The sequence below is a fragment of the Paroedura picta genome, chromosome 3 (assembly GCF_049243985.1).
Source record: "Paroedura picta isolate Pp20150507F chromosome 3, Ppicta_v3.0, whole genome shotgun sequence".
NCBI lineage: Eukaryota > Metazoa > Chordata > Lepidosauria > Squamata > Gekkonidae > Paroedura > Paroedura picta.
The window spans coordinates 137,838,524-137,857,649 of NC_135371.1; the positions used below are offsets into that span (position 1 = coordinate 137,838,524).

Below are 19,126 nucleotides of genomic sequence, written 5' to 3' on the forward strand. Positions count from 1 at the left end.
AAGATTTTAGCCCTCTGATCACTCCTAACTTCTCTATTCCAGAAAGCACAGCTTAGGTCAGCCTTATTCAACCATAGTTTCATGAAAGCCCTGGAAGGATTTCCCGACTGGGTGGGAGTTAATTAATTTATATATATATAAATTATATAGATATAGATATAGATATAGATATAGATATAGATATAGATATAGATATAGATATAGATATAGATTGATTGAACATTTATTGGGTAATATGACCATATATGTTCATGTTGACCCTCTCCACAAATGGCCAGTGATGGGCCTGGAGAGGTGGAAAGGGTAGGGGCCCCATGTAGGCATGTATGCAGCTATGCTTCCACTTCTGGGGTTTCATGAAGTCTGAAGAATGTATCAGGGATTTGTCAACAGTAACAAAGTTGAGAAAGGCTGGTTTAAGTGCTTCTGAGGGCTGTCAGTCCCTAAGCTGCTCAGATCAATCTCTCTGAGACTCTCTAATCTAGTAGATCTAAAGGAAAATCAATTCCCCTTACCCAGCTCATATGAGTAGTAACAATCTCATTCCCATCATTGGCTGTAGTTGCATGTGCTAGGTAGCGGGACATTTTCTGGTGATGATGTCATCTGTTCAGTCTTGTCCAACCCTCAGCGATTCTATAGGAAGGTCTTCACCATGTGCCCCTGTCTCTGACTGCTTCTTTTAGTTGGTTCATGGTCATCCCTGTATTGGCTTTGATTGTGTTGAGCCAGCGGATCCTTTGGCAACCACGTTTCCTTTTGCCACTGACCATGCCGAGCATTAATGATTTTTCTAGCAAGTTTGATCGCATGGTGTGTCCAAAGTAAGTGAGCTTTGGCTGTAATATCTTGCCTTCTAATGACATAGTTGGTTTGCTCCTCTCTAAAACTATCTTGTTGGTCACTTTGGCTGTCCATGGTATTCGCAGCATTCGTCTCCAACACCATAATTCGAAAGCATCTATTCTCCTCCTGTCTTCCTTCTTCAGGGTGCAATTTTTGTATCCATAGGTTGTTATGGGGAAGACAACGGCATTGACTAGCCAGCACTTACTCTTCCATATTTGGTTCATGCCTAACATTGTGTTCTGGCCCAGTGTTATTTGCCATTTTCAATTTCACAGCTGCATCCACCACTTAGATTGATCATAGAGCCAAGAAAGATGAAATCATCTATACATTCAATGTTCTTGTTGTCAGTCATGACTTTGGTGCTACTGCCAGTAGTTGTCATGATCTTGGTCTTTTTGATATTTAGGTATGCTTCCATCTTTTAACTTTCTTCTTTTAGTCTCTTTATCAGGGTCTTCAGATCACTCTCTGATTCAGCAAGGAGTGTTGTATCATCTGCAAAATGGAGATTATTTTTGTTACCACCTCCAATTTTGACTCCGATCTTAGATTCTTCCATATTAATCTTCCGCATAATTACTTCTGCAAAAAGGTTAAAAAGAAAGGGTGATAAGATACACCCTTGTCTCACTCCTTGGCTGACCTTGAACCAATCAGTGTTTCCATATATTGTTCGTACTGTGGCCTCCTGGCCTGTGTACAATGAACTGATGAGGTGGGTTAAGTGGGACAACACTCCCAATTCATGTAAGGCATCCGATAGCTTCTTGTGATCAACAAAGTCAAACGCTTTAGTATAATCCATAAAGCATAGATAGATGGCCTTTTGTTATTCGTGTTTTTTTTCAATAATCCAGTGCAAATTTGCAATGTGGTCTTGGGTGCTGCAGCTGTGTCGAAAACCAGCCTGGACATCCAGTAGCTGAGCATCAATGGTTGATTTGAGAGGGTTCTGGATGATCTTCAATAAGATTTTACTTGCGTGAGAGATCAGGGATATAGTTTGACAGGTTGAGCAGATGCAAGCATCACCTTTCTTTAATAATAGGATAAAAACGGATCTTTTCCAGTCTATTGGCCAAGTGCCAGTTTCCCAGAGTTTTTGGAATAATGCTGTGATTGCTGCTGGTGGAACAGATCTGAGTAGTTCCACTGGAATGTTATCTATGCCAGGAGCCTTATTATTTGGGAGCTGTTTCAGAGCCCAGATTTATTTTATTTATTATTTATTTACTTGGATTTTTATACCGCCCATTCTTTACAGCTCTGGGTGGTTTACATAGAACATTATATAATTTTACATGGAACATTATAATAATCTATAACATACAAGTTTCAGTACAATATCACAACAACCAAGTAACAATTTATTACACAACATAAATAACAACACTGGGGAGATCAAATGTGTTCAGTCATAGAACTGGAAGAAGAAGATCACTTCTTCTTCTAGTATAGGTGGTTCCAATTCGTGGTGGGTGTTTTTGGCTAGTGACTGAGGCCCTTTGGTGTTTGCATATAATTCTGCATATTTTTGCCATAGATTCTTGATGCTGGTTGGTCAGTCAAGTCTTTTTCATTCTTGTTTTTGATGGTCACTTTATGATCAGTGAAGGTGCTCCAAACTTGTTTCATCTGAGCAAAGAGGCTTCTGGTGTGGCCTCTAGTACACTCCAGTTGCTTGCATCATTGTGCCCAGTGCTCTTTGTTTTTCAGCAATTTTGATGGTGTCAGATGTTAACCAGTTGCATCTTCTTTCTGGCTTTTTGTATGGTATATGTTCTAAAGCAGCTTCTATGATATTAGACTGAAATTCTAGTCACAATTCCTCAGGTAGCTTCTCAGTAGTATCAAGCAGTTTGAATTTGTTCTTCATTTCTATGGGGCGTTTTCTAGAAAACATGTAAACGGACTTTGTCTGTTAGTAAAGTTTCGTTGAGGAGCTTCTCCTGCCTCACACAGACAATCTCAGAGGTTATTTGCCTGCTTTTTTCTCAAGGGAGTTTCTCTGAGCCAGGGCCAGTAGGCTAACTCAGGAACCATTCAGTTCCCTCAGTTTATGGTTCTAAATTGACTATGCTTCTTGGGACTACTTGTAGGGATCTGCAAATACTTGCAGGAGGCGAGTCTTCATTTTCTTCATTTCACCTTTCCTTGTTCTGGCAGCCCCCGTAGCCTCTCTACTTTTTATCCAACCTTATCTTCATACCCCATCCAACTTTCCTTTATCTTCCCAACCTTACCTCTAGGTTTTCCTCCTTTTTTACCCATCTAGGCAACGTCTTCCTGAGAAAACTCTGGCCAGTTGGTGCATTGCTGGCTAAGCTGGGCCCAGTTCTTTGATGAGAAATGTGCAAAGACATGGGGGAGGCCTTACTTTCTCCTGTACCTCCACATACTCTTTCCCCTTTGCAGTTCCTATACACTCCCATTTCTTTTTTTCCTTCTCTCCTTTCTATCTTCTAATCGTCCTACCTTTTATCTGCCCCATCTTCAGCTATATTTCTTATTTATTTACTATATATTTTTTATTAACATATACCAGCTTGGTGTAGTGATTAAGAGCCGGGTTTGAATCTGCGCTCTCCCACATGCAGCCAGCTGGGTGACCTTGGGCTCACCATAGCACTGAGAAAACTGTTCTGACCGAGCAGGAATATCAGGGCTCTCTGAGCCTTACCTACCTCACAGGGTGTCTGTTGTGGGAAGAGGAACGGGAAGGCGTTGCAACCCACTTTGAGACTCCCTGGTAGAGAAAAGTGGCATGTAAGAACCAACTCTTATTATTAATATTAATATTAGTAATATTATTTACAATATATTTATTTTTAAGCTATATTTATTATTTATTTACTTCATTTATATCCACCTGTCTCTACAATGGCGATCCAAAGCAGTTTATTTTATTTTACATGGAACATTATAAGTCTTTTATTTTAATGGAAATGTAAACTTGAACAAAGCTTGCAGGTACCACCTTCCAAGCAGGAGATGATAGGAATAAACAGGAATTGCTCTTTGAGGTTAGACTGACAGGTAGTTTCTTACCTAATGTCAATTGCAGTCCAATTCTAAGCAAAATTAAACCGTTCTAAGTTCATTGAAGTCAATGAGTTTACAAGAGTGTAACTTCCCTTCAAGTGAAGTTTGTAGCTCAGTGAGGATTTGAACATGCAAATCCACACCCATACTCAAGATTGTGGCTTCTCTATCATATCAATTCTCTTCTTCCCTTTCCTTCACCTTTCTTTATCATTGTCAAGCTCAGCTGTTTATTTACTTTGATTTTGATTAAAAAAAGAAATCCTCTAGCAAATACTGTTCATAACACTGTAGGTCTTGGTCAGTGCCATACTACTGGTATTTGCCACTCTTCACAAGACCAGGACTGCCAGTGTTTATGCTATGGCCTCATCACTCATACCTTCCCCAAAGCACCTTCCTGTTTCTTTTTTCAAAAGGTACTTAGTAATACCATCTTAATATTTTAATCAGTTTTACAGTGCAGTCATAGGCAGAGTTGTTGCTGTTGTTATTGTTAGGTGCAAAGTCATGTCTGACCCATTGTGACCCCATGGACAATGATCCTCCAGGCCTTCCTGTCATCTACCATTCCCTAGAGTATATTTAAGTTCGCACTGAATGCTTCTGTTACTCCATCCAGCCACCTCATTCTCTGTCGTCCCCTTCTTCTTTTGCCCTCAATCACTCCCAGCATTAGGCTCTTCTCCAGGGAATCCTTCCTTCTCATGAGATGGCCAAAGTATTTGAGTTTCATCTTCAGGATCTGGCCTTCTAAGGAGTAGTCAGGGCTGATCTCCTCTAGGACTGACCGGTTTGTTCGCCTTGCAGTCCAAGGGACTCACAAGAGTCTTCTCCAGCACCAGAGTTCAAAGGCAGAGTTACACCCTTATAAATCTATGGAATTAAACTGAAGGGTCCAATACCTCTTAGAATAGCACTGTTATTAGTATAATGCTGAGCTCTTGAAAGAGAATTTCAGACATTCTCACTACCACCAGATCTCATCCACAGATTGTCCAGGAGGACTAGCTTGACCACAAAACAAACCATAAACAGTACAAATCCATAAACCATACAAAACCATTAACCGTACAAAATGGCTGTTTTTAAAATTGCTTTTACGGTGTGGATGAAATGAACACATAAGAAATCTAATTATTCTTCAACACTTCCCCTTTTTTTCATTTCCAAGATATTCTAGTATCTCCAGAAAACATTTGGGAAGTGGAATGCATGTTCTAAATTCATTTGGTATATTATTTAAGAGCTTCTACATACAAATCTTTTCTAGGTAGGTTTTTACTGTGGAGCTGTTTGAGTGCTAGTCTTCCAGTCATATATGCGTATCAACATTTTTGTGCAATGATTTGGTCATTCTTGACTTCCCTTGATACCATAAATAACTTTTGATTTTTGCTTTGTAGTCTTTTTACAAGTTACTAGAAATGTAGAAGACAAAATGTAAGCAAACCTGTTTGGTTTATCGTTGATTTTCACAAGAGAAAATGCAGGAATCCCTAACAATAAAGAATCAATCTATGTTTGTTTTGTTTGGACTGAGTCTGGTGACAGCAGGTGCTCATTAAAGGAAAGGATTAGTAGTGTTTCCTTAACTAATCTATTCTGAAGCATAATGGCAGGACTGTGGTAGCTGTAGCTCTGTGGACATGAAAGTAGCGAGCCCTTGCTGATTTTATGCCATTATGTCAAATACTAAACAGGTCTATGGTGAAACTGGCTGTGCCCTAGAAAAAAGTATGTTCCTTACTGATCAAAAGCAGTCTGAACTGATTCATTATTCTGTTGCCTTTGAGAATCTGAATGCCCTCTTGAAAGTTCTGAAGTCTCTATTTACATCCTGCTCATGTGTATTTGTGGAATGCCTCAGAGGAAGAATGCAAAATGACAGCTTTGTACTGTATGGAGTCTGTGGAAATACCTTATTATAACTGACCTGAGATGCACACTTTGTTTTCTTTTCTCTTTTTTTATCTAAAAATAAAGAAGCAGAATGAAATATTTGACACAGTGACATTCCTCAGCTCAATTAGATGTGTGGCAGGCCAGTGACAGCTCAAACACCAAGCCCTAATCAAAAGCCTGCTGCTCATAAAGCATATGCTAGAATGTTTCTCCCAGGATCATGCTCTCAGGTTATGACCATAGTTTGATTTTTAGGCTCCTGAAGTGTAGCCTAGATGAGCTTGAGGAAGGAAAAGATAAAAATCAATGTGACATCTTTGGGTGACTAGAAGCTGTGCCATTCCCCTGATGTCATCCTGTCACATTTCACAAGCGAAACATGCTGAGTTCAGGTCCCATCTGAACTAGATTGTAAGGAAGTCAGTGACTATCATGCAGCACATCCTGACACTTTGCAAAAGATGGTGAAGGCATATTGGTTAGATGCCCAAGTTATGCTGATCCTAAAAGGGCACTATTTATGTTTGTGCATTCATTTCAGATTTTGCAATCCTAGATGGAGATATTTTGTGCTTAAGCCTCAGGTACAATTATTTTCCTATGTATTTTTCCTCATTAACTTTAGTCTTGCTGTTGAAGATCATAATTTCATCCATGATAATTAAGATAGAATCATGAGGCTGGATGGGATCTCCAGGGTCATCTAGTCCAACCTCCTACAGAATGCAGGAAACTTACAACTACCTGCCCACTGACAATGACCCCAATGTCATGCCCAGGTGATGCTCCTCTCAAGAAAACCAGAATCCCTGACCAGTCTGGCCTGAAGGAAATTAGCCTCATGACCCGAAAGTGACAATTGGCATTTTCGTATACATGCAAGAAAGGACCACAAGAGCCAAGCACTAACATGACATTTCCTGCCCACTCACAATCTGCCTAAGTTTACAGATGTTTGAATATGTTAGATATTTCCACAAAAGCAGCAGATAGTTTTGGAAAGTCACAGATATAAAGGTATACATGGGGATCGTTTATTCTAGCAGACGTCAATTGGCTTCCCCATCCTGATTATTATTAGCATCCTGTATTTTCTCCTTCTCTCAATCTGAACTGCTACAGACCATACACTGAATATAAGTCAGCAGCGTGAAGCAGTAGTTATAAGGGCAAATGGGATTTGAGGCTGTATCAAATGTAGTGTCCAGATCGCACGAGGAGATGGTACCGCTTTACCCTGATCTGTTTAGATCTCACTTAGAGTACTGTGTTCAGTTTTGGGCACCACAGTTAAAGAAGGATGTTGACAAACTGGAGCACATCCAGAGTAGGACAATGAAAATGGTGAGGGGTTTGTAGACCAAGTTGTATGCGGAAAGGTTGAGGGAGCTTGGTCTGTTTAGCCTAGAGAGAAGATGACTAAGAGGTGAATGATAGCCATCTTCAAATACATGAAAGGCTGTCATATAGAGGATGGAACAGAGTTGTTTTGTGTAGCCCCAGGGGGTCAGACTAGAACCAATGGTATGAAATTAATTCAAAAGAACTTTTAGCTAAACATCTGGAAGAAGTTTCAGACAGTTAGAGTGGCTCCTCAGTGGAACAGGCATCTTTGGGGACGTGTGTGTCTCCTTCCTTGGAATGTTTTAAGCTGAGGCTAGATAGCCATCTGACAGAAATGCTGATTCTGTGAATTAGTCAAGAAGAATGCCTCAAGCTGACAATGGCAAATTTATTAAATTTCCATAAAGTTTCAAAACGAGCTCCTAGGTTTACACCCATTTTTGCTTACTTCTTCAGCCACACCGTGTCAATATTCTATGTACTGTATATACCCGTATATAAGTCGACCTGCACATAAGCCGAGGCACCTAATTTTACCACAAAATCTGGCCAAACTTACTGACTCGCATATAAGCCGAGGGTGGGAAATGCTCCATCATCACAGGCTCTCCCATCCAGCCCTCCCCCCCACCAACAAATACAGAAAAGTCAAGAGGATGAATAGCTGCTGGTTTTTATACCCCACTTTTCACCCACAGAAACCAAAAGAATAGTTTGGAAGAAGTGATTAAGAAGAGGAAGAAGTGAAGGGAGAAAAAAAAAGATCAGAGTCCATCAGTCAAACCATTGATGTCCTACAAGCTGCCAGAGCAACGATTGGCTGGCTGGAGCAAGCCTTTATTTCAATTACCGTATATACCCTCATATAAGCCGAGGAAGGCTTGTTCAGTGTGAAAAAGGTGCTGAGTATATAGGGTACTTGTTTTTCAGTATCCAAATAGTTTTGAAATGATAACAATCTTATAAAAATAAAGTATACTCTCTATTCTATAGTTTCTTTCTTACAAAACATATATTTTCCTAATATTCTCTCTCTATTTCGGACTACTAATATCCAGTTCACTATAGTACAATAAAATCAGAGTCCAGTCCACCTTTAAGACCAACAAAGATTTATTCAAGGTGTGAGCTTTCGAGTGCAAGCACCTTTCATCAAACTGTGATCTTACATGACAGGGAATATATAGCAAAAATAGGAATAAATTGAATAAATCTTTGTTGGTCTTAAAAGTGCTACTGGACTCTGATTTTATTCTGCTATTTCAGACCAACACAGCTGCTCATTTCACTATAGCGTAGTTCACTATAGTGCAGTTAAATTTAATGTGACATTCTTTTTGACTGTTTTTTGCGGCTAACGGGTCTTCTTGTTCTTGACTGTGAATTTAGGCAAATGCTTGCCTCTTGTGGCCCTTTTCTGCATTCCCAGGGAAATGCCGATTACCACTTTGGAGTCAGGAGGTGAATTTCCTCCAGGCCAGACCGGCCAGGGATACTGTTTTTTTTTTTTTTTGGAGGGTGGGTCATCGTCTGGGCATAAAATTGGGGTCACTGTGGGTGAGCAGGTAGTTGTGAATTTCATGCATTCTGCAGGGGGGTTGGACTAGGTGACCCTGGAAGTTCTTTCCAACTCTATGATTCTAACTACCCATGCCACTGTATTTTGAACCAGTTGATGTTTCTTAAGAAGTGATTATCAGAAGTCTAATCTAGAGGCGATTGCTGTATGGATCAACCTGGCTATATCTGATGCTGAGAGATAGGTGCAAGTTGTCATATCTGGCACATGTGGAAAACTGCAGGTGAACGAGAGTAGTAATCTGGGCTTCTATTGAATGGGAGGCATCCTGAATCACAACTAAGCTCCTGACGGAAGACACCAGTATGAATTGGGCTTCATTAAGAGTTGGGAGCTGCATTAACTGTCTCAATGTATGCGATCCAACCAGAGAACCTCCATCGTGGCCTGATTTAATTTCAGCCTACTCGGCTTGAGCCAATCCACAATGGTCTCCAGGCATCTATCGACAGATCCATTAACAGAAATAGCTTGGTGTCATCAGCTTACTGGTGATGATCCAGCCCAAACCTCTGTATCAGCTTGGTGAGAGGTCACATGTAGATGTTTAATAACATGTGGGAGAGTATTCCTCCCTGTGGGATCCCATGTGAGGGCCTGATGCTGGAATGTTCTCCCCCCTGGCACCACCCTCTATCCCTGTCCTTGGATAAAAATACTGCAGCCATTTAAGAACTGTGCCTCCAATCCATGTGTCAGGAAGTGGGTTAAAAGCTCATGGTTGACCATATTGAATGCTGCTGTCAGGAGTAGCAGTGCCAGCCTAGATCAAGTTTTTTTCTGGAAATTATCTGTCAGGGTGACCAGAGCTGGAAGCTCTGAAATGGCTCAAGTGTTGATATTTTCTCGCAGAACCCCTGAAGCTGTCTTGCAACTATCTGTTCACCTTGAACAAGAACGCTAAATACAAGAGTGGGCAGTAATTTGCTGGGTCAGAGGGATCCAGTTTTTGCTTTTTCAATAATGGCCTAACCATGACTTCTTTTAGTCTCTCTGAGAATGTCCCTGATTACAGGGACAGACTGATAATATCCTGGAGGGGGATCCAAATCTCCTTGTTGCCTACTTTTACCAGCCATGAGGGACATGTGTCAAGAGGATGCATGGCTGGCCAGACAGTTCCTGGGGCTTTCATTGGCAAAAGAGAAAAACTGAAGCAGTCCAAAATTGGGCCCTGAGATGGCCAAGGGGTCTTTAGTTTCTTGTCTGAATTAAACCCAGCCGAAAGGTCCTGGTGGAGCAAAAAAAATTTCTCTGTGAAGAAACTTGCAAATGCCTTACAGTTAAATCCAGTCAAGAAATATGGGATGATCCTTTCGATAAGGACATCAGAAATTGGATTGTTTTCCACAATTGATCTGGGAATGAACTAATGGAAGCAGTGGAAGCCACAAAGAATTCCTTCGTGACTTTCACTGTCATCTCCTAAGCATTCATAAACATCTTATAAGATCTTCTTGATGTGTCATCATGAGTTTTCTGCGAGACTCGCTCTAGCCATCTCAACTCTTGTTCCTTCTTGGATAGCTCCAATTTATTCTATGGAAGTGTCTTTGGGTGGGAGAAGAGATTGTGTTGGGCGGCGATCTTATTGATGGCCTAGGAGAGCTAGCTGTGTCAGTCCTCCACTAGCACATCCACTGAATCACCAGGGGAGCATTAGATCTCTTAGAGCATTCTGGAATCCAATCAGATCTATAAGTCTCTTGGGTGAGCATTGATCTGCTCTCCACCTATACAGGGAGATATAAACTGTTTATTTCTTGAGTTGTTTAGTACTACACATTTGTGGTTTGGCAGCTGTTCACTGCTCTGGACTATTTTGATTAAACTGGAGGAATGGGAGAAAGAATTCATATAAATGATCTATTAGTCCTTCCTTGGTTAATTGTGAATTTATGAAATAAATTCTATTTTACCTATTGTACTCTAATACTGCTCTTTTAAATCTTTTGTCGTGGTTTCCTCCTTCAGTGTTTATTCTCTGGAAAAAGCAGCTAACATGGATCATTTATTTCATCAGTTCAGCTTTATTTTTGTTCCTGTAGATCTTGCTCTCCAGAAATTGTGGAAGATGAGTGAACCTTTTGTGTCTTGTCTCTCTATTCCTGGTCTGATTAGAAACTTGTCACTGTGGCAGTTATACTACACAAACTAGACACTGTGACAATCAAAATCACCGCATAATCATGGTTGCAGCCAACATTGCTTCCTTCTATTCTGTAGCGATCTTTTGTCAACCCTTACATATAGGGACAGAATCTAATAATGAGGAGCTTGTATCTTCCACAGAACCTGTAGATAACCTGTCATTAGATATTTAGTTTGTGTGATTTATGTTTAATCTCTTCTTTTCTCTGCAGGTTTTGTATGCAGAAGAGTGTGAGACTGGTACCAGGAGTTACACTGGATTTAATAGAGAAGTAAGCATGATTTTGAGACCATAAAACAATTCTAATTTGCCTAGCTTTTCTTTTTGTAAATATTAAGTCTGATAAGCTTAGTAAACTTCTGCATAATCAAGAAATCCCTTCCATTTGTTTTCTGGGAATATGGGCATCTTTGGAATGTTTTGCTTGTCTGTGTTATTTTGAAAAATGAAGGCCTCCACGGTGGTTGTGGAAGTGTGACACAATTAAGAAGCTAGCTTTTATTAAAGCAAAAGCACAAGAAATAAGCTTATTTTGTAGTAAAATGCTACTCCGTGTTCAGATAGCAGGTAGATTCCATTCAGAAAAGGACAGAGTGAGCAACAGGACAAAATAATTTACTGAATTATTTATTTACTTTCTCCCCAGTAACCTGAATAACATACTCTACTGTTGTCCACTCTCCCACCCATTGTCCTCCCCTGTCCCCCACTACCTCTCCTCCTGTAGAATTTTAGACTATGAGCTCTTAAGTGTAGGACTTACCTTTATTTGTTAATTTGTACAATCCATCATATGCTAATGGTGCTTATATAAACCCGAACCTTTGTGCTGTCATGTACTGCTTTCTGTGTTACATGTAAACCACCCTGAGCCTCAGGGGAGGGTGGGATATAAACAAACAAATAAACAAACAAATAAATAAATAAAAGTGTATCTTGCAAGCAGGGCCAATGGCATACAGCACCATATGTGTTATCATTGAGGGTATATCCAGACAAGAGATTGGGCATTCCTGCCAATTATGCTATCCTGAACTAGGAAGGTGAAGTAGGAGCAGCAAGACAAGTGACTAATGTCTTCCTTCTTTCCCCATCTCTTCTACAATCAGTTTTAACGTTTATTAAATTGATTGGATTTCTAGACTGCCATTCTGAGACAGGCTGGTTCATGGCGGTTCACAATCCTTATCCATGGTTCCTCTTTATATTTACAAAACTGGCCCTGTAGTGGAGCCAGTCTGGCTCTCCGAGATGAAATAGTGCCAATCAGCTGGCTGCATCCTGATTGGCCCGCCCCGAACAGCGTCTCAGATGCGACAAAAAGCCTTCCCAGACCCAGGGGCAGTTCTCTGCCGGCACACCTGGTGGGGAGGGGTGCTGCCCCTGGGTCTGGGAAGGCCTTTCGCCACGGCGAGAGGCCTTCCCGGACCCAAGGGCAGCTCTCCGTCGGCGCACCCAGCGGGGAGGGGCCTCTCCACTGGCCGTGGCGAGAGGCCTTCCCAGATCCAGGGGCAGCTCTCCAGTCCATTCCGGGATTATGTATTTCCTCCTCAGAATCAACAGGGGTGGAATTTGATGCATAGGGCCCGACAAGACTGAATGTGGCTGGCATCCATTTCAAGAGCTCTCCCATGCTTACCCATGAACAAGGCCACTTGCATGATGAAGTAGAAGAGGTTTTGAGATGAACTATCAAATAATGTCCATAGTTTGCATGACAGTTCTGGCACTTACATGGTGGACCCCATTGGTGCAGCTGGAGCTCTGGCTCTTTGGTCAACCCCCCTAGTTAGGAGAGGTGGGGTGCTTGTTGCAGTGGAGTCACCTGCTGAGCCAATTGAGCCCTTTGCCCCAGTTGCTTTTCTCCTCAAATCCAAGGTTTCATCACCTCAGTTAACTTGTAAACTTGTGCCTGGAGTTACTGCATCTAGCTCCTGATTGAGTCACTCTCCTATTCAGGCACAACATGGATTTAGTCCACCAGCTTGCTCCAATTCACTACATCATGATCTTAGGTGTAGTCAGGAATGGCACACTTTTACCTGCTGGGGTGGAAGGTAATAGATCTATCGATTCATGGCGTCAGATCCAAACTTCCATAATGGGGTGCCTATCTTCAGGGTGGTAGTGGTAAATCAGGCTGCCATCGCCCCCAGGTTCCCTGCCTTACCGTCTCTTTTCCCCTCTTCCTCCCCTGTGTTCTTTTTTGATTCCTCATCCCCAGTGTTAGACATGATAATGTGAACAACGGAGAATTGGGAACTGTAAAAAGGTGGGTCTTAACAGTCTGTGAGAATTCAGCTGATGCAGCTTTTCCTCTGCTGGTAGTTCCCCCAATGGTGCAACTAGGAAACTCCACTCTCCCAATGGCCATTGCTGTACTCCACCCTGTTCCCCCAACCAGGGACCACAGCTGCCAATTTAGGGTGGGTTGAAGAAGTCCACCACAAGAGCCCATTCCTTGTGCAGGAGAACTTGCTCATGATTGGGCTTTTTGCTGTCTATACTGGGGCCCTAAGCTGACTAGGTGATGCAGTCCCTCCTCCCACTGTGTCCCTCTGCAGGCCAGTGCTCACCCAGTGAAGCAAACACACTACCCCTTCACAAATGGTGTTTCTCCCCATGCTTCAGGAATAGACTGGAGGGCTCTGCTTTTTGGATTGTGGTTCAGTCTCGGCCATAAGTGAGGTGTGCAGAGGTTCCATGTTCAGGAACAGTATACCTGAAGTTGGGGTGATGGGGCAAAGCTGGCCAATGCTTAGGAGTGGGACAGGAGGAGAAAAGAATCAACTTGAAAGTGAAAGCTTGTTCCTCCTGGGAGGAAAGGTAAGAGGGAAGGTGGTGCGGGGGGGGGGGGGCAGGGGGAGCACACAGTGGCTGCATAATCTCATACTTCCAGGCAAGTGGATATTTGCATTGGGGATTTATTTCAAAGGATGCAGTGGTGATGCCCAGCAGGCTGCTTTTGTTTTAGTCTGTTTGCAAAAAAAAAATCCTTTTTTTCTTGTTTCTCTCCTTTACTCCTTCCCTTCTCTCCTTTTGTTTGCCCTTTCTTTCTCTCATTTTGTATTGCTCCAATCGTGTGCATTCAGTTGTGTGTGTTCCTAAGGCTTAGGGGCTTCAGGGGGGGAAATCCCAAAGTGTAAAAATATTACTTATGGCAGGTGTTATTTATTATACCCACATTTATCCTAGTTTAAATCTCTGTTTTTGAATTCTTGCACTTTCACTGTTTTGAGATGCTAAGGTTTAGGGGTTTTACTGTGGCACCTAAGCACAGTTAATTGTGGGAGTGCCATCCAGTCACAGCTGATTTATCGTGTGCCTGTAAGGTTTTCAAGGCAAGAAACCAACAGAGGTGGCTTGTCATTACCTGCCCTCTGCTAAGGAGTCCTGGACTTCTTTGGAAGGAACCTATCCAATGGCCATGTTTAGCTTCTGATACCTGATGATCCATCCAGATCAGGACAAGAATGTGCAGTTGAGTTGAAAGCCCATCCACAGGCCATTCCAAGCAAGAGGCAAACATAATTAATATTTGTTTTAGCTCTTAAGTATAGTAATCACTGTGCATAATGAAGGTAGCTTTAAAAATAAAACACCAAAATGTTATGATGTGAGAGAACTGTAGGCAACAGAGCAATATTCATTTATGCTATAACCAACAGTTATATACCACAACAAACAGAATGGTTGAAAGTTTTCTGTGTTTTCTCAAAAGAGTTGCATTTTACCACTGTCAAATATGTCTTTCTAGAACTTCTGATGAAAAGGGCAAGGCACAAATATGGGTGGGTGAGGGGACCAAACAATTACTCGATTTCAAGTGCAGAACAATAGAAGAATACAAATATAAGCATGGTGGTTCTGTACAGACAAAAAATGGGCTGCTGCCCACTACTGTCTACTTCCCCCTCACCAAAACATTTGCCCCTCTAACAAAAAAATTCTGGATACCTGAATGTAATATTGACCATTGAAAATCTGTGTCTTGTGAAGCTTAAACATTTCAATTGAAAGCTGGTAGACGAGAATTAATCATTATTTCTGTTTTTATTTTTCTCTGTAGCACTTATTATTATAATAACAGATGTTATGAAATGATATTGTTTTGCTTACCAAGCTGCAAGAGAGTATGCAGCATTGTGTTTCCCAGCCAGTGTAAACTAGCCATCCTTTAAAATAAAATAACCTGATGTGTCTGGACTGGAGGGTATTAGATATTGAAGTGTAGTGGCAGTGCTCTCTGCAAACTTAGATTGATATTGCTGACATTGCAGCATGCCTGCAGCTGAGTGTCCCTCCACAGAGCTTTGTCATTTTATTTTAAACGTGGGGTAGTGGGACATTGCTGCAGCACTATTGAAGTGTATGGCACAGATGTTGTTGTGGGTTGCATAGCTGCAGCACTGCAGAAAAAGAAATTCACTGTGCTTGCTTAAGCTAGGACTTTCTTCAGCCACTGCAATCATTCTATCTTATGATGTCCAAAATTCCTTCTGCATCTTCAGTGACTGCCAAAAAGTTGGGAAGAGGAAAAACAATTTGTTTTCCACTTCTTGGGCACATTCTGTTTCTTACTAAAACAAAATGATAGGTTTTTTTGCATCCGTTAGCAGCTCTTTAATGAACCTTCCATCAAAGTCTCGTACTGCCATAAATATACATGCCCAATGCAGAATAAAATGATAAGGGCACTGTTATCCCCCCTTTAATTCTGTCACTGCAATTCAATTGTTAGCTTAAATCAAAGCCTTTTGAATATTTCCAGTGTCCTATATGAAATTTTGTTGCAGACGAATGTTAGTATCTTCAAGGCATGTTGATGATTTTGACTCTTCTGTCTTTAAAATGTTGCTTTGTGTTCAAGGACAATTGGCAAAAACAGTAAGAGTTAATTTGATTTCAAAAAAGCCCAGTAAGAGTTAATTTGATTTCCAAGATGTCTTTCCTTTAGCACCATTCTTTATCAAGATTAATTGGGAAAACAGACTATGAACTTGTTTTGGTTTCTGATGTGCCTATTCAGAAACAGTTACTTTTTAAAAAAATTATCATTGCAAAATTTGCAGAACAAGAAAGCCTAAGTGTATACTAATTATAATGAATAGGTGGGGAGGCACATGAATAACTGACAAAGAATACTGGATTTTGCAGTGGATCTTGATCGGCTGGAAAGCCATTGGTTAAGTATTGCAGTTACAGAATTCTTGCAGAAAATACAAATTGCTGCAAAGTGTCAAGCATTAGGTTACAGCAAACCTGACATGATTCTACAACATCTAAGTCAGCTAGGTCAGCCTTTTTTAACCTTTTGACTGTGGAGTAGCCTATGAAATAATTTTTCAGGCTTCAGAGAGCCCTGAAAGTGATATCAGCTGGCCATGCCTCCCTGCCACATGTTCCCCTCCCCCAGAAGTGACATGTCACCGCAAGTGAGATTGCCACCTGCATTAACAGATAGACTTGAGAAGGCCAGAGGGGGGACAGACAGGAGACTGTTTAAAGTGGAAGTAGGCATTCATTCTCTCCAACATACAGAAACTACAAGTGAACTCATGCTTTTTTTTTGGGGGGGGGGAGAGAGTTAAGACCACAGATGGTTCCCAAGCTTGTGGTCGAGTCCAGTTTGGCAGGAGGGGAAAGACCATAGACCTCCTCTGGAGCTCCCATGGACCCCTGAGAATCCATGAAGCCCTGGGTTGGGAATCCCTGAGCTGGGTAATTAGAAGAAACAAAATTTTAGGTTCCCATGCCTTTCCTTCAGTGGCATGGCCATTTCTCCTGCAGATTTCCACCACAGAGATTGTATCTCCCAGTGCTTTTTCATCCACAACAAGCAAAACTGGCCTTATGGCATCTTCTCAAATGCAGCTTTGAAGCCTAACTGCAAGTCCCGAGACCTTTATTTGAAAAGGCATTTCAGATGTCTGTCCCCTCTGTGCAACTAGATCTGTTGCCCTATTCATAATTTTGACAACTGATCTGAAATCTACACCCACTGAATAAAATTTGAATATAGCATTTGACATAGGAAAGAAGATCAGTGGGAATAGAAAAGCATTTGCTCTGGGCCATGCTTCATTCCTAAACTAGCCTCCTTAATAAATGCTAAGAAAATGCTAGGTGGCTGATGTGGTGAGCAGAAAACAAATCTTCAATCTCTCCCTTCCATTCTCACTCCTGTAATTCCATTTTATGTCAGTAATATTTGACACATTGATATACAGTTTTTATCTGGCACATAGACATTCTAAGAGGATTAGCTATTCCTTAAAAACATAAAATTTAAAGTCAGAACATCTTTCTACGAAATATGTGGTCAGCTCCCAATTGTGATTCAAAAGAACAAACCTAGGTATGTTGGCTTCTGTTCAAATACTGAGACCTGGATTTAGAGGTTTGATACTGTATGACAATTCCAGCACTGGTTAATCATACCACATAAAAACATGGCAACTTGATGCGCTCCATGCTATCATAGTACATATACCTCAATTCTTGATAGATGCTATTTTCTCTTTCAGTTGCTATTGGTTAGCGAGTGCTCAGTTCTGATTTAAACTTTCAGTGTTTTCCTCCAAGGTTCTGGGTGCAACTTCTTCACCTCCTCTCTCTGATATTTTTCCCTCTAGCAAAGTAGAGCAGTAGGCTGCCTGTTACCTGATCTGTAGGCAAATCTATCACAGTGGTTTGAGGGAGAGATGAAAAGCTCAACCACAAGGGAAGAGTCAAGTCAAAAAGACAAAAAAAGACATGCAACAGCTGAGAAGCAATGAAAGCTCTTCATGCTCCCCTCATGAAGAGTGGGTATCCTTCTAGATACAGAAATGCATCTTAGATTTAAGCGCTCTGCATGTCTAAAGCATGCCCACCTTGTTATTAAAAGCATTTGACTTATTCTAAGAGAAAAAAAATATTTCATAGGACCTTTTATAGTATTCCCTGTTTGCCCCCCCCAAAAAACCCCCCGAGAAAACAGGAGAAACAAAAATAAACCAATTTCCTGATTTTTTATTCCCCTCCCCAGTCCCTTAATGGCTCTAGTTGTATCTAAGATGAAGTTTACCTGTTCCACAGGCTATATATATACTGGGAGTGAGGGAACTGAAGGTTATAATAGGTCAGATACCAGAGGTTGACTGTTAAACTTTGTCTTCTTGTCATGGGATTTTTTTTAACCTGACCTGGATAGCCCAAGCTAGCCTGATCCCAGCAGTTTTCAGAAGCTAAACAGAATTGGTCCTATTTAAAATTTGGATGGGAGACACTAAGGAAGTCCATGGGTACTATGCAGAGGCAGATAATGGCAAACTGCTTCTGAATGTCTCTTGCCCGAAAACCCTTTGGAGCCACCAACTACAACTTAACAGCACTTTCCACCACCACCCATAGAAAAATTATCCTCTCTCCTTTTTAATTTCAATCTTGAATAGTTTTTTCCTTGTTGCTCATATTTTCCAGTGGATTTTCACGAAGCTAGTAAAGGAAAGATTCAGACGTTGAACACACACTTTGGCCTTTACTATCAGAGCAAGCAAGTGATAAATATTATTGTGTGAGCTTTATAAATTAAGATGAATGGTTATAAGTGAGTGTAGACTTTATACCGCTGGTATAAAGCTTACCTCTTCTAAAGCTCTTCTATAGGTGAATCCATTTTCTTCTTCTTTAGATACTTGTTATGCTATAGAGTACCTGTAGGTCTACCAATGAAAGATATTGACCTGAAAGTAATCTGAAGAGTTGATTACATTAGTAATCGGGGGTCTGGGACCGGTCTGTGGATCAGTTGGTACCGGGCCGCGGCTCCTCTTCGTCCTTCTCCCCGGCTGCTGCCTCGGGGGCTGACCTGCTACTCTGCCGCCGGCTTACCTTTGGTGCTCTCTGGCGACCACCATCACTGGGGCTGCCCCTCGGCATGGCACTGCACAGCTGATGCTGGCAGCGCCCCCCAGCGGGTAGCGGAAAGTCAGGGGCACCAGTGGGAAAGCAAGTGGAGCAGGGGATCAGGCGGAGTTGGCGCTGCCCCTCGGCAAAAGACCCCCCCCCCCCCGGCCTCAGTAAAATTGGCAAGCATCGACCGGTCTCCGGTGATAAAAAGGTTGGGGACCACTGGATTACATCACTAAAACAAAGAATTGTGAGTAATAACAGTTGTATAAGGATTCTGGAAATATTCTTTAAATAATATTTAAAGACACAAAAGTATAATATATTTTATTGTTTTTAGACTTGTCACTGATGAAGTG

At 41.5% G+C, this 19,126-nt stretch overlaps 1 protein-coding gene across 5 annotated transcripts in view; it reads left to right on the forward strand.

Annotated features, from left to right (window-relative positions):
* RPTOR (regulatory associated protein of MTOR complex 1) overlaps window positions 1-19,126 on the forward strand; it is a 520,373-nt gene that overhangs the window by 250,728 nt on the left and 250,519 nt on the right. For all 5 annotated transcript variants that reach the window (XM_077328221.1, XM_077328217.1, XM_077328219.1 and 2 more), the window contains one exon: window positions 11,086-11,145. In XM_077328221.1, coding sequence (XP_077184336.1) covers window positions 11,086-11,145 — 60 coding nt within the window. The remainder of the gene's footprint in view (window positions 1-11,085; window positions 11,146-19,126) is intronic.